Genomic DNA, 16,301 nt, shown 5'->3' with positions numbered 1-16,301 from the left:
ACTGACACAGATCTTATAGAATTGGAGCAACAGTGTTCCTATGATGAGAAAGAAGAAATTGCCACTGAAGGAGAGGAGTGTGTCTCTAAGGAAATTTTGTTAAAGTAACTCGAGGAGATGTTTTGAAATATGGAAACTGTTAAACAATAAATTATGGATTTAGATCCGAATGTGGAAAAAAGCATGCTAGTTCCCCAAACCCTAGAAAACGGAATTAGCTGCTATTGTAAATTTTATGAAGAGAAAAAGAAGGCTACAACTATTCAAACGATGCTTGAAAATTATTTTTCTAAAAAGTAGCATATCCACTTTTCACTCATTTTGTAGCTCATTTCTTTAATAAGCATTTTTTAGCTTATTTGCTTTTCATTATTCTTTATATTTCTATCTTTGTATACAGTTAAAACATATTTTAAAGGCTAAATTAAGTCTTCTGATGAATGTTCCAAAACATCATGGATGAATTAGAATTTTTCCCATTGGTTTTTAACTTCAATATATGCGTTTTCGAGATATACAGTACACTTGTTGCACGAATTAACTGAGGCTTACCTGTATTTTTGTTATCTTAAATTATTATTGCTGTCAGATAATTTCATTAGTTTAATTGTATGACAGATATCTGGTTCAGTATTTGGAGTTTATCGTATATGTTGCATGTAGGTTTTAGATATTGACTTGCTAATTTGTGAGTGATTTGTGTTTAGGATTAATGCTTTAAAAGTAAAACCAATCTGTATGAGATTTTAAATTCAAGTCATTATGAATAAACACTGAGTGAGGTCTTTTTTTTTTATTGCTTTACTAGCTATTAAGTTGGTTTCGTAGTTGGTTAATTATATAATGTTGGAAATGCTGTTTAAGCCATGTTTCTGTTGGACAGATAATTGCATAAAGTTTGTTGGAATAAAAGCTGTCTGTCTACAGGTTATAGCTTTTTGTATGTACACTGTATTTTGGCAGATTTCAACATACTAATTGGTGCTAACAGAAACAAAATGAATGAAATTCATTTTGTTTCTGTTATGGGGCTATTTCTATCTGGAATAGTTGATTCAGTTAACTCCAGTTTTGGTAAATGGAAAGTTGAACAACTGAGGCTACAGTATATGCTAGTATCAAAAGTACTGGAACAGTAAAAAAAATTAGTTATATAAATGATTAAAAAGCAATATTAAAATAGCTGATTTTTATTCCTTAATAATACACAGCTATCTTAAAATGGAAGACTTTCCACAATTTTTGATGAGCTTCAATAAAGATGTGTTCCGATTCCTCATGCAGCAAATCTTTTAATGCATCTTGTTAAGTTAGTCTCTGTGGTCAGTTTCACATATGCCTCTTTAGGCACCTGCGAGAATATCTCATTAAGGTTTCAAACTAGGTTCATTACACACAGTTCTTTATGTAAAGGAGTATTGCCCCTCATCTTTGCATTCATTCCATCAGTGCTTTCTCTGTGTACTATAAAAATAAAATATCTTGTTATAAAAATTATATATTTAAAAAAAAATTATTTTTTTAAAAATCAGTTTTTTTATTTCTTTTTCTTTTTTTTCTTTTTTTTTAATATGATTTCTAATTTTAGATATTTGTTTGTCCATAGGGTAAGAAGGATGTTGCACAGATATTTAACAATATACTAAGAAGACAGATTGGCACAAGATCACCTACGGTAGAATACATTTGTACAAAACCAGAAATTCTTTTTACTTTAATGAGAGGGTAAGTTGGATTGATTTGTTTGTCCTTTGGATTATAGATGGAGTTGTTAATTTTTTTGTATTTATGTAGTTAGGCTAATTTGTAAAGTATGACATATGGCCGACCGGGCTAGCCGAGTGGGTAAAGTACCTGCCCGGCAACCCAAAGGTCGCGGGTTCGATTCCCGCCTCGGGCTTGGATCACTGTACTGCAAAAACCTTTGGAGGTGCAATATGGCCACAGAAGCCGATGCGCCAACAACTACCAAATCAAAAAAAAAAAAAAAAAAAAAAAATGACATATGATGCTTAACTTACAGGAAATATGTCAAAGAGGTTAACCATGATATAAGTCATATATGTATCACCTTAGAATTATTAAATGTTTTATACTTTGTACTCATCATCGAACTATCTATGCTATTTCTAATTGGGAAAATTCTGAAGGAAGTTATGAAGCTAAAATTCAGAGAAGGTTGAATTCTGAAGGAAATTATGAAGCTAAAATTCAGAGAAGGTTGAATTCTGAAGGAAATTATGAAGCTAAAATTCAGAGCATGTTGAATTTGAAAGAATCAAGCTTGAAAGTAAGAACACATTTAAAAAATTACCCCGTGACAAGTTATTAAATTGCATTGTTTTATTCTTAAAGGATAGGTTATTAATGCAATAGAGTAATTTTACATTAAATAAAGAAAATAGTGATATCATTGACAATGAGGAATTGAAAGAAATTTTAAACATATGCTACATGGAAATGTGGAATATGGAAGAACTTTCATTTCCATTGCAAGATGGTGAAAACTGAATAAGAAATTTAAGTTTTCTAATAAAATATGAAATAAAAATTAGCGATTTTAGAGATTTTGTCGAAGGCAGTTTATCTTTAAAATCGAGTGAAATTCCCTTTTCAATTAAAAAAGCCAGAAATACCCTTGAAACCATTGCGATTACTGTGCTGAAGCAGAGCGAGCTTTCAGCGTAATGAATAATACTGTGATAATAAAAAGAACAGCTTTGACAATTAAACTCGTTGCAGAATGATCATAAATCTAAATGGAAAACCATTGCTTCAGTTTGATCCAGATCGTTATGGCAAATCTTTCCTCCATAATCATTGCTCAATTATTGAGCAAAGCAGATCAACAACAAATATTAATAAAGAAGTAAATTCTATATGGCAATATTTAGAATAAAATTTTCTTGGAAATTTTTTTTTCATGTAATCTCTGATTTTTGTGTACCTTTTTTAGAATAGTTTGGTTTTCTTATGTATATTTGTTTTTATATTCTAGAATTTTTTGTGATAGTTTTTTATGTTATTTATGAATATGAGATATGAGAAATATTTCATGTTATTTTTTATTCGCTATATTAAAATTTTATCTTGAAAAAATGTATCCATTATATTTCCCTAATTGTAAAAGAGAGAAGAATAAAAAGTCGGCAAAACTGCAAGCCCATTGTTAAAATATTCACAGCTCACCACTGGGTATAACAAGAAGTAGATGTACTAAGATCATTGATAAGGGAGTTAGAAGAAAAATATAGTTAAGTAAGTGAGCTTTGTTTTTAGTTGAGGATGCAGTAGAACCATCAGTTTGTAACAGACATAATAGTGTTGCAAAGGTCAGACAAGAAGCTTTCACAAGAAACCAGAAAACCACTACCATTTGGAGAGAAGCAAGTTTTCTGCTCTAGCCTATTCATATTCTGGTTTTGGATGATTAATAACTTTGTCACACCTGTTGCTGTAATTATTGTAGGCAGAAAATGAAGCTGGAGATAAGGATACAAGACAAATGTGAAATTCTACATTCTTATCTTGAACAACTTTAGTGCATTTATTGGGAACCAAAGTTTAGTTAAGGGGACAAGAGTTTTAGGTGGAATGTGGAATAAAGGATTTCATCTCTACAAGAATATTTTCACTTACACAATCAGGCGCCTCTGTAGCCAGGTGGGCAGGAGCAGCAGTGCGTAGCACACGCTTCTTGATTAGACTGGGGTTCGAGCCTGTGACCATCAAATACAGAGGATGCGGAAAGATCAGGGAATGACCACCGGCATATCCCCGGAGCAATATGGCCTTAGTTGCTAATGCTCCTAAAAACCAAATAACAAACAAACATAATCAGAAGACTAAAAACAGTATTCAACCAATAGAAAAAAGAATAGCAAATCATCCCATTTCATATTCCTGTAATGAAAAACAACATGAGACTGAGAATTTCCATGCGGAAGAGTAGGGCCACCGTGCATGGGTATTAGCCGCCCGTGCACAAACTTTCATAAGACTGCCCTCTACTAGAAAGGGGTTACAAAAATAATTAAAAATTTTATTATATATATATATATAACCCAGAGGCGCCCCAGGAACTTGTTCTATATATATATATATCAACCATTTGGTCCATCGTATCTATATTATGCTAAGTCCTTATTATATCTTCAGCCTCCTATTTTCTGTTACAGTATATCTCCTACATCTTATACAATGTGATACTTATAACCATAAACCAGGATCCCTTTCTTTAAGGGACGGGAAGTTACGCTCCCGGTTTCTTCCACGTACAATTGTATTCTTTCTTTTTCTATACTTTTAGCCATATACTATATAACCCTACGTTTTTCATACCTCATGAACTATTAGAGCAATTAGAGGGGGTTAAGGTACTATTGCTATTCTTTATCCTATTTCCGTTCTCCTTTCTTTAGCCCATTCTGCCTGTTCAACATAGATAATATAAATATATAACAACAGTGGATGGAACTCTTGCTCTATTGTATTCTTTATACTACTAAGCTATCTGTTGGGCTAATAGTCATCTCGCCCATAAACTACTAAATCCCCTAATCTAAATCTGCCTGTTATCAGCGTTTGGCACTTATATCATATTACTTCCAAATTACCTTACATACTAAAATGGCTTATTATCAGCTTTCAGCCCTTATATTATAATACTGCTAAATTACCTGACTATATTATTACTATTATACTATCCTACATATATTCGAACCTAGTTATGCGGGCAGTTGACAACAGAAACAGATAGCTACGTTAATTACTGGCCGATATATTGAGAGGGTTAGCCCTCGATAAAGTCCCTTTCAGTATATCTACTAACCCATAATTAACATATTTTATAATTTTGCCTTATTATTTTATAATTTTGCTTTATATCTCAATTTATGTTACTACCATTACTACTTTTATCTCTTTTTGCTTTACGTTTTATCTCATTCTGTTTTACTCTCACTTTATATTACATATTGTACTTCTAGGTTTTGCCACAGTGCCAGCATTGGCCTTTGCACGTTACTTGGGCGGTTTTGACGCACAGGTCTTTCGCAGACTGCACCTTATCTCACTCTACCTCATTGCTAATCCAATATATTTTTACACTACCATATTATATCATATCTAGAACATATCAGTACAGACCGATGTAATGCACAATCTTTCACATAGATGGCATTAATCAGTGCTGATTTCATTAACAACCTTAAGTTATCTATAATGTTAAAATTTACAAATAATTCTTCATCTAATACGGATATATATATAGTGTTCTCATTGAAATTATGTTAATGATATCTAGTCAAGTTTACAGAATTAGGAATTTGTCAGTTGTGCAACGTTTAATGCTATTGTACATAGGTCAGTTAGACATTATACATGCACGAAATTATATTGGTCGATTTTATTTAATTAAATGTTATTAATCTGTAGGCAATTAGGTGTATATGGATCAGGCTACCAAGTTAGCAAACGTAGACTAGCTTTAGCCTGGGAGGCCTATAAACATTATATAAATGAAATAGTATTAGAAATAATATGACTAAAAAATGAATAGCAAATGCTTAGAAAACGGTACTCACCTTGTATAAATCTGCAATAAATTTTTTGGTAGATGGTAGCTAAATTTAGGTTGGAAGAAGTATTAAAAAGAACTAAGGCGGGGAATGGGGTGAAAATATTTTAAACAGATTTTAAAATGAGCGGAAGGAAGTAGAAATGCAGATCTCCAATCCTTGGTTGTCAAAAAGAGGTTAAAAGACGCAAATGAAAAAAATGAAAAAAAGAGAGAGAAGACCGGTGGTGCCAATATTCGTTATGAGTGACTTTCGTTGAATAAACCGTCATCAGTTGGCAAATGGGAGAGAAGTGAGCGCATGTTGTATTTAAAGTTTATCTATACTCTCGTGATGCTCTTTTTGACACGTGGGAACTTTAGCCGCGAGAGGTTCCAAGCCTGTGAAAGGTTGAAGGGAAGTTTAGCATTAATAATGTTGAGATCGGAATGGTGTCGGTACCATTCGATGGTGAGGGCTTCATATCGAAGAATTCTGTAGCTCGATCTAAGTTTAATAATAGTGATGACAGAGTCAACAAGGGGGGGTGTGGTTGTGGGTTTGAGCATGGGTTGTTAACTCAGTGCAGGATTGACTTGTCCTGAAAAAGTTGTGGAGGAACCGAATTTGGTGGTAGTGCTGCCGATGTAACAGGTGTCGCAGTTTGGTTGCCATTTTATGAGATATATTATATTATTGAGATCATTGATGGGATATTTGTGTGTATCTTTATAAGAATTAAATAGGGAACCTAGTTTATTGTAAGTGGAGAAGGTGAGGGAGACGTCAGTATCTTTGAATGTATGTCGGAATTGTGCGGCAAGTTCACTATGGTAAGGGAGAACTATGCGAGTATTTGTCTTGTTACTGTGTCTGGTGGGGTTATTAATACTGTTTTTAACGGTGGATATTGTGTGTTGGATGAGTTGAGGGCGGGGTAGCTCCTGGCTATGAATTTATCAGTCAGGTATTGAAGTTCATTATGTAGATCGTTTTGTGAAGAGCTGAATTTGATAGTGTTGTAGATTTGGTTGTGCAGGACAGCTTTTTTGGTACTAAGGGGATGATGTTCAGAAAAAACAAGCACACCGGCAAATATCTACATTTCACTTCACATAATCATCCCCTTAGTACCAAAAAAAAAAAAAAAAGCCTTATATCTACCACAGGCTTCTGTGTCACCTGATAATTTATATGCATTCTATGTATTTTTCTTCTCTGCCACAAGTCTCATTAGTTCTTTTGACATCGATTCGGGTCTAAACTTTGAACAGTATTTCTTGGTATGAAAAGCGTAGTAGCTTCCAAGATTAATTCCTTGAATGCTTCCCATTTAGAATTTGCTGTTAGTAACATCATCAGTTGGTCACACTGCATAGAATTTAAAAACTGTCCGAGGCCACTGTAGTCACCTTACGAAAGCAAATACGCTTACCCCCGATTCTGATGGTAGTTACATCTTTAAGTAAATCCCACGACAGTACACTGTGATCGCTGCCACCTAATTCAGTTAGGTGGCAGCGATCGCTGTGCAAATTCTTAATGCATAAATATATGGCATTATATTGCAGTCACAGTATGGATTAGTTAATGAGTGGTCTTATCTGACCAATATTTGGATACTATGATGTGTTAACAAAGGAGACTAGATTAATCAATAACAAGAGACCAGTTTTGCATTTGCATCTGGAAACTAGAAACCTGCAAAGAGATATGAGGATTGAGAAAGTTGAATTGTTTAGCATTAGCAAAGGCACATGACGCAAGAAAGCAAGCTTATATAGCATCAGCCAAAAAAAAAAAAAAAAAAAAACCCTTATTTCTTCCATCCACTCACTCCAAATGTTTGTCTAGTTCTGCCTTGAATCTGTTTAAGCAATCAACTTTTGTGTAGGTTAGTGCAAAAGCATCATTTTAACTTAGCCATCTACCAAAGTAGTTAAATTTTTTAAATTGACATTGTTTTTATTATATCTCATATTGTGAATGCCTTCACAACGAGTCGCCATGGTATTGTACTACCTCGAATAATTAACACTTCACCAGCGGAGAAGACTACTGTTATTTATTCTCAGCAGATACCACCACCCAGATTGCTCTGTTTCAAAGCTTGTTGGCTCCTCTTCGGTGGGCCTGCAGGTATCCTGGTGTTGCAATAGTGACAACCCAGTTATGAAGTTACTTTACAAAATGGGAGATGCCTGATGGTGTGCAGTAATATAGACTATAAAATATTTAAGGGCAAAGCCCTCATGCTACGAGGTAGAATGACTAACACCTAGGTTAGCTTGTTGTGAAGGCATTCACAATATAAGATATAACCAAAACAGTGCAAATTTAATTAATTAATTTAACTACTTTGGTAGATGGCTACGTTAAAACGATGCTTTTGCACTAACCTAAATGTTAGTCATTCTACCTCGTAGCATGAGGCCTTTGCACTTAAATATTTTATAGTCCACTGCACAAAATCAGGCATCTCTCATATTGTGAAGTTATATTTCTTTAGCATTAGCATTAGTAGAGGCATTTGATGCAAGAAAGCAAGCTTATGCAGCATCAGCCAAAAAAAAAAAAAAAGAACCCACTTCCACTTCACCCCTCTGTTCGTTCAAAATACCTGTCCAGCTGAGCCTTAAACTTATTTAGGCTATCAACCTCCACCACAAGGGGTGGAAGTCTGTTCCACCAACCAACCACCCGCTGGCTAAAGGCAAATTTCCGCACGTCTATCCTACATCTGTCTTTCCTCAATTTGAATTTATGCCCTCTCAGGTGATTTTTCTGAGCTAGAGGAAGAATCCCATCAGCATTGAGCATGCTTAAACCATTCAAGGCTTTATACACCTCTATCAGATCACCTCGCTGGTGCCTAGTCTCCAGACACTGTAATTTTCAAAACTTAAGCCTTTCTTCGTAAGAGCACCCCTTTGTTCCATTCACTAATCTTGTTGCCCTTCTCTGTACTCGTTCCAGCAGCTCTACATCCTTCTTGAAATGAGGCCTCCAGACCTGTATACAGTTTGATTTTGATTTTTGATTTGATAGTTGTTGGCGCATCGGCTTCTGTGGCCATATTGCACCTCCCAAGGTTTTTGCAGTACTTTGATCCAAGCCCCGAGGCGGGAATCGAACCCGCGACCTTTGGGTTGCCGGGCAGGTACTTTACCCACTCGGCTAGCCCGGTCGGCTAGTATACAGTACTCTAGGTGTGGCCTGACCATTGCCTTATACAATGGAATAATCACCTCCTTATCCCTGCTGGAAAAATTCCTGTATATCATTGACAATACTCCATGAGCCACTCTTGCAGCCCGTCTGCACTGCTCAGAGAACTTCATATCTGCCTGCACAACCACCCCCAAGTCCCTTTCATTCTCTACTACTGTCAGTGTAGTACCACAGAGTTGATTCGTTGCTCTGGGGTTGCTGTTTCCCATGTGTAGTACTTTACATTTGTCAATGTTAAACATTTGCCACCTCTCAGCCCATCTGCTCAACCTTTCCAGATCCTGTTGCAGCAGCATAGTGTCAGTAGTGTCCTTGACAACCCTGCCAACCTTTGTATCGTCTGCAAACTTGGACATTAAGCTTGATATACCATCATCAATATCATTTATAAATACAGAAAACAATAATGGACCCAACACTGAGCCCTGAGGGACTCCACTAATAACATTAGTCCACGATGAGCAGTGTCCATTGATTACCACTCTCTGTCTTCTCCCCCTCAACCACCCCTTTATCCATAGCAGCAATTTGCCTCCAATGTCACACTGCTCCAATTTGTGTAGCAGTCTTCCATGTGCAACAGTATCAAAAGCCTTTCTAAGATCCAAGTATATAATATCAAAGTTATTCCCTGCATCCAGTTCTTTTGTGACTGCATCATAGTATCCAATCAAGTTGGTCAGGCAAGACTTCCCCTTAACAAAACCATGCTGTGTCTGAGCTATAACTGAAGTCTTGTCTAAATGATCCTGCAGTGCTTCTTTAACCAGTGCCTCCATCAATTTTCCTGGAACAGAAGTAAAGCTCACAAGTCTATAATTACTTGTGTCAGCCTTTGATCCTCCTTTGTGAATTGGGGTTACATTTGCACATTTCCAGTCTATGGGTACCTCCCCTGAGTCTGTTTGTTTGTTTGTTTATTGGTTTTTAGGAGCACTAGCAACTAAGGCCATATTGCTCCGGGATATGCGGTGGTCATTCCTTGACCTTTCCGCATCCTCCGTATTTGGTGGTGACGGGCTCGAACCCCGGTCTAATCAAGAAGCGTGTGCTACGCACTGCTGCTCCTTCCCACCTGGCTACGGAGGCGCCTCCCCTGAGTCTAAGGAAGCTCTCATAATTATGGCTAAGGGTTTGCTTACTTCCTTTGCTGCCTCCTTTAATATAACTGGATAGATCCCATCCACCCCTGGTGCCTTTCTTGTGTTTATCTTCAACAGTTTCTCCTCCACTTTACTCCCAGTTATTTCAAGATTCTGTAGCTTACTGCTAGAGTTGAATACACCTCTGGCATTCCCCTTGCTGAATAACTACTCATGTGTGAATGTCGATGCAAAATATTCATTTAGTTTGTTAGCTACCTGAGCAGGATCATCAACAGTTGACCCATCAATATCAAGTGGACCAATCTGATTCATCCCCTTCCTTCTAGAGTTTACATAAGTAAAGAACTCTTTGCTGTTTTTCTTTGCATCCCTTGCTAAGGATTTCTCGTAATCTGCCTTCGCCTGCCTAACCTCCTTTGTAACTTGGTTGCATATCAACTTGTATCTATCATAGTCTTCTGTGTCATGTGTTAATTTGTAAGTATCCTATGCATTTTTCTTCTCTGCCATATGCCTCATTAGTTCATCTGACATCCATTTTCGCCTAAACCTTGAACAATATTTCTTAGTTGGTATGTAAAGCCTAGTAGCTTCCAAGATAAGTTCTTTGAATGCTTCCCATTTTGAATTTGCTGTTGGTAACATCATCAGTTGGTCCCACTGTATAGAATTTAAATACTGTCTCAGTCCATCGTAGTCGCCTTTACGGAAGCAATAACCCTTCCCTTTACCCCTAATGGTAGTTACCTCTTTGAGTAAATCCCACTTCAGCACACTGTGATCACTGCCACCTAGTGGTTCATTTATCTGCAGATTCTTAATGCATGAAGAATCACTGCTGATAATCAAATCAAGAGTATTACTCCCTCTAGTTGCCTCCCGAACATGCTGATGTAGAAAACAATCATCCAATAAATCCACAAAAGCCCTGCTAGTGTGTGAGTAACCAGCCCCCAAATTCCAGTCAATATCTGGGAAATTAAAATCTCCCATTATAAGACTCTCTGATTTACTGGCCCACTCTATTTCCCTGTACAGCTCCTTATTATACTCATCAGAGTCATTAGGCCTATAGCACACTCCTACTCTCAATTTTGATATCCCACGGTTTATGTCACGCCAAACTGACTCCACACTGCACTGTCCAGCGATGTCGACTGGCTTCACTTCCTTGGTTTTTATGTGTTTCTTAACTAATAGCATAACCCCTCCCACCTTCCTATCCTGTCTATCCTTTCTGTAGACGTTGTACTCCCCAAATTGCAGTTCTGCATCCCTTATATCTGTGTGACACCACGTCTCTGATATCCCAACAATATCTGCCTTCGATGTTTTTAGCAATACCTCAAATTCATCAAATTTATTTACTAAACTCCTAGCATTGGTGTACACGCAAGTATACCTGCACCTGTGTCTATTCTTAGCTACCCTAACACAACCCATGTGTTTACTTGTACCGCAATGGCTCCCAGCAGTCTCTGAAATACCATGCATCTTGTTTTTCAGGCTTCTGCTCATTCTCATAGCAGCAGTGCAAGAATCTCTTTCACCTCTGCCAGTGGCTACTGGCAATCTATTGGTCTTTGTCTCCCCCCAAGCTAGCAGTTTTCCGACCCACCTAACACTGCCTCGATAGCATCAGCAAATATTCTTGCACCCTTTCTATTTAAGTGTATCCCATCCCTGTAGAAGCAATCTCTCCTGTTAACAAGTACATTCCAGGCTGAAAAAAATTCTACCCCTTGAGCCTTGCACAATCTTTCCAGGGCCGAATTGATCGACAAGGCTCTCATCATATACTCCCTCCTATCGTGTCTGGGCAGAATTGCAGACACTCTCAAATTCAACCCTAATTCTCGGCTTTTGTTCAACAGTGACCTGTACTTGTTAAGTAATTCTGCCGGTCTCCTACTCTTAATATTATTTGTGCCAACGTGTACAACTATATCACCTTTTGTGCCCTTAAAAGATTATATTCGCTCTACAACGTCATCAACCTTTGCCCCTGGCAGACATACCCTGGTCCTGTTCCACCTATCTTTTTTACAAAGCATGTTCCCCGTTTCCCTGACAATAGAGTCACCAACAACTACTAGTTCCTTCGGGACCAGCGCATTCTGCCTTGGGGCTTGCCTCTGTGTCACGCGATGCCCAAGTGCAAGCTCTGGCGTTGATGTGGGCAGCTGAGAGCTTGATGGGCCCCTCAATTTAGTTTCTTCGAGGGCATCCACCCTGTCCTTCAAGCTCTCATATAGGCCCACAAGAACGCCGAGTTGTTACCTGATATCGATACACTCCTTGCATCGCGCACACACAAAGACATCCCCCTTGGCAGTATCATGTCCCGTACCCGATTGCTCTGCAAACATCAAGCAAACAGTGCATTTTATAAGGCTGTGAGTCAGAGCACAACTGCCCCCCTCAGTTCTACTCTGAGCCACAGCACTTCCATTAGCTTGAGCCTTTTGCTTTGCTGCTCTGGTCTGAGTCATGATTCTATTAATTAATTAATTATAATTAATTATGTTATGTTATTAATTATGTTAAATATAATTAATTATATTACGTTTGTAATCTAAGTCGTTATATGTATTTATTTAAACGTACAATTTAACTGCTAACGAAGTTCAACTAACGCTATCTAGTACGGTATATAACTATCGTATCACAAAGGCGGGAAAATTACGAACGGTAGCGGAGTTGAAACACGTGGAAACCCTTACCGATACTTTTATGCAATTACAAGGCCGAGTACAGAATAAATACACCAGATTAATCAGAAATATCACAAAATAATGCTATACTACTAAATTTAAATCAAAAGTTTTAGAAAAACAATAATTTCAAATCAATAAATAAGAAAAATCCACTTAGCGGCTTTGAACACGACCGTCTCTAGTAGCCTCGTCAGCAGATCCTTAACTGGGTTGTCACTATTGCAACACCAGGGTACCTGCCCACCCACCAAAGAGGAGCCAACAAGCTTTGAAACGATGCCATCTGGGTGGTGGTATCGGCTGAAAATAAATAACAGTAGTCTTCTCCACTGGTGAAGTGTTGTTTATTCGAGTTAGGACAATACCATGGCAACTCTTTGTGAAAGCATTCACAATATGAGATGTAACCAAAACAATGCCAATTTTTTAATTGATTTAACTACTTTGGTAGATGACTATGTTAAAATGATCCTTTTGCACTAACCTAAATGTTAGTCATTCTACCTCGTAGCATGAGGCTTTTGCCCTTTAATATTTTATAGGCTATCAACTTTTACGACAGATGGAAATTTGTTCCAGAAATCAACCACACGCTGGCTAAAGGCAAACGTCCGCACATCTGTCCTACAACTGTTTCTACAATCTGTCCTACAATTCTTTCCTGAATTGTAATTTATGTGCTCTCAGGCAATTATTCTGAGCAAGAGGAAGAATCTCATCATCATTGAGCATGCTCAAACCATTTAAGGCTTTATACATCTCAATCAGATCACCTTGCAGGTGGCACCTCTGTAGCCAGGTGGGAAGGAGCATCAGTGCGTAGCACACGCCTCTTGATTAGACCGGGGTTCGAGCCCGTGACCACCGCATATCCCCGGAGCAATGTCGCCTTATTTGCTAATTCTCCTAAAAACCAAATAACAAACAAACAACCTCGCAGGTGGCTAGTCTACAGACACTGTAATTTACAAAACTTAAGCCTCTCTTCATAAGAGCAACCCTTTGTTCCAATCAATAATCTTGTTGCTATTTAAGGCTTTATTAAAGGGCACTCGTTCCAACAGCTCTACATCCTTCTTAAAATGAGGCTCCAGACCTGTATACAGTACTCAAGGTGTGGCCTGACCAAATTTCTTATACAAGGGGATAATCACCTCCTTATCCGAGCTAGAAAAATTCCTGTATATCATTGACAAGACACCATGAGTTACTCTTGCAGGCCGTCTGCACTGCTCAGAAAACTCCATATCTGCCTGCACAATTACAAGCCCAGGTCCTTTTTGTTCTCTGTACCTCTGTCAGTGTAGTACCACACAGTTGATATGTTACTCTGGGGTTACTGCTTCTCATATGCTGTACTTTACATTTGTCAATGTTAAACTTCAGTTGCCACCTCTCAGCCCATCTACTCAACTTTTATAGGTCCTGCTGCAGCAGTATACTGTCATTAGTGTCATTAACAACTCTGCTGACCTTCGTATAGTCTGCAAACTTGGATATTAAACCTGATATTCCATCGTCAATATCATTAATGAATACAAAAAACAACAATGGACCCAACACTGAACCCCTGGGGACTCCACTAATAACATTAGTCCACGAAGAGCAGTGTCCATTGATTACCACTCTCTGTCTTCTCCCACTCAACCGTCCTTTTATCCATAGCAGCAATTTGCCTCCAATGCCACACTACTCCAATTTGTGCAGCAGTGGAATATCAGGAATATCATGGAATATCAGGTTTAATATGCAAAATTATTCTTTGCATCCAGTTCCTTTGTGACTACATCATAGTATCCAATCAAATTGGTCAGACAAGACTTCCCCTTAACAAACCATGTTGTGTCCAAGCTATAACTGAAGTCTTGTCTAGATGATCCTGCAATGCTTCTTTAACCAGTGCCTCCATTAATTTCCCTGGAACAGAAGTTAAACTAACAGATTTGTTATTAAAGTTGGTCCTCGTATAGCATGATAGTTGTGTTCCTAGAAACTCTCGTGCAATGCAAAATCGTGCAATATAAACAACAGGCCCTATGGGAAAAATAGGGTTAGGAGCCGACCACCCAAGATTGAACAGACATTTGTAACCAAAACATTACCAAACACACAATAAATAATCATAATAATATACTTAGGTATTTTATTACGACTATTACATAATAAAATATTTCTAATGCTTTTGCTTCTATCATAAGCAAACTTGTTTTTTGTTTGATTTTCTATCCAAACAGATGACAGCCATTCCATCTCAAAGTGTAATTAATTAATTACACTTTGAGTTGTTCCTGCTATGAAAGTTTTTATTTTCTCTGCATTCTTTGTCATTCTTGGCGTTGCGTCATTTAGGCCTGTAGCACATGCAATATCACATGGTCTTTCATTTCGCTCAAAGCGTTTCACAATTTCATATGTTTTTTTCTCTATCGGCAGAGGCGGACTGGCCATAAGCCTTATCAGGGAAACCGCGGTGGGCTGGGGGCTGGTGTGATTTTGGCCATAAACGCTAGTGTGTGGCCACTACAAATTTTCCGGGTAAGAATTTTTGATCCAGTCAGCCTCTGTTTATCAATATTGCTTTTCGTTTTCTCTCTGAATCTGAAGTGTCTTCACCAGGACGCTTCGTTTTCACACCTTTTAAGTATTTTACTCATTTTTAGGGAATAAAGCACAATTACAAAATGAGGAGGCACGCTTGATTCACATAAACAAAGCTGTGCGCGTGTAGCAGCTGAATACACACTATAAAGGCAGAGACAACTCTATTAACACCTACCTCACTAGCTCACATTTTACAAAAGCCCATTTCTGGTGGGTTACTACCATAAAAACAATAAAAACAATTTCCATTTGCATTCCTGCTAGTGGAATCTGTTATAAACTTGTAGTAAACTCGATCTATTTGCATTTGCGATAATACCGATACCTAGAATTTTACGTTATTATGGTGAAATGTGTTTCCCCTTCACTGATATTAAATACATTTTCAGAATCTTCTCTTCATTCCTATCGTGTTGCGTTCAATTGGGGTGATTCCGCGTCTGACTGCCATTTCTTGTAAACACAAAGCGAATCGTGCCTAAGTGAATTTGGTTCGTGTTATATACGATATCGTTCCCCTATTTATAAATCGTGTATGATCGAATTCGTATAGTCTAAACACGTGTTATACGAGGATTGACTGTACCTTTGATCCTCCTTTGTGTATTGGGGTCACATTTGCACATTTCCAGTCCATGGGTACCTCCTCTGAGTCCATAATTATAGCTGTCATAATTATGGCTAAGGGTTTACTTATTTCATTTGCTGCCTCCTTTAATATAAATGGATAGATTCCATCCACCCCAGGTGCCTTTCTTATCTTTATCTTCAACAATTTCCCCTCCACTTTATTCTCGGTTATTACAAGATTATCTAGTTTAATACACCTCTGGCATTCCCCTCCCTGAATAACTCCTCATGTGTGAATATAGATGCAAAATATTCATTTAGTTTGTTAGCTACCTGAGCAGGATCATCAACAGTTGAACCATCGATATCAAGTGGACCAATCTGATTCATCCCCTTCTTTCTAGAGTTTACATAAGTAAAGAACTCTTTGCTGTTTTTCTTTGCATCCTCTACCAAATATTTCTCGTAATCTGCCTTTGCCTGCCAACCTCCTTTGTGACTTGGTTAATGACCAGTTT

The 16,301-nt window shown here is 37.7% G+C and overlaps 1 protein-coding gene across 1 annotated transcript in view; it reads left to right on the top strand.

The window, feature by feature from the left end:
- Mo25 (calcium binding protein Mo25) overlaps window positions 1–16,301 on the top strand; it is a 206,060-nt gene that overhangs the window by 100,336 nt on the left and 89,423 nt on the right. The window contains exon 4 of the mRNA XM_090386628.1: window positions 1,607–1,725. Coding sequence (XP_090242754.1) covers window positions 1,607–1,725 — 119 coding nt within the window. The remainder of the gene's footprint in view (window positions 1–1,606; window positions 1,726–16,301) is intronic.

Source organism: Mastigoproctus giganteus, chromosome 1 (genome assembly GCF_048544385.1).
Source record: "Mastigoproctus giganteus isolate SK-2022 chromosome 1, ASM4854438v1, whole genome shotgun sequence".
NCBI lineage: Eukaryota > Metazoa > Arthropoda > Arachnida > Uropygi > Thelyphonidae > Mastigoproctus > Mastigoproctus giganteus.
Note: the sequence above shows the minus strand (reverse complement) of the source record. Positions and strands in the feature narration are given on the sequence as shown.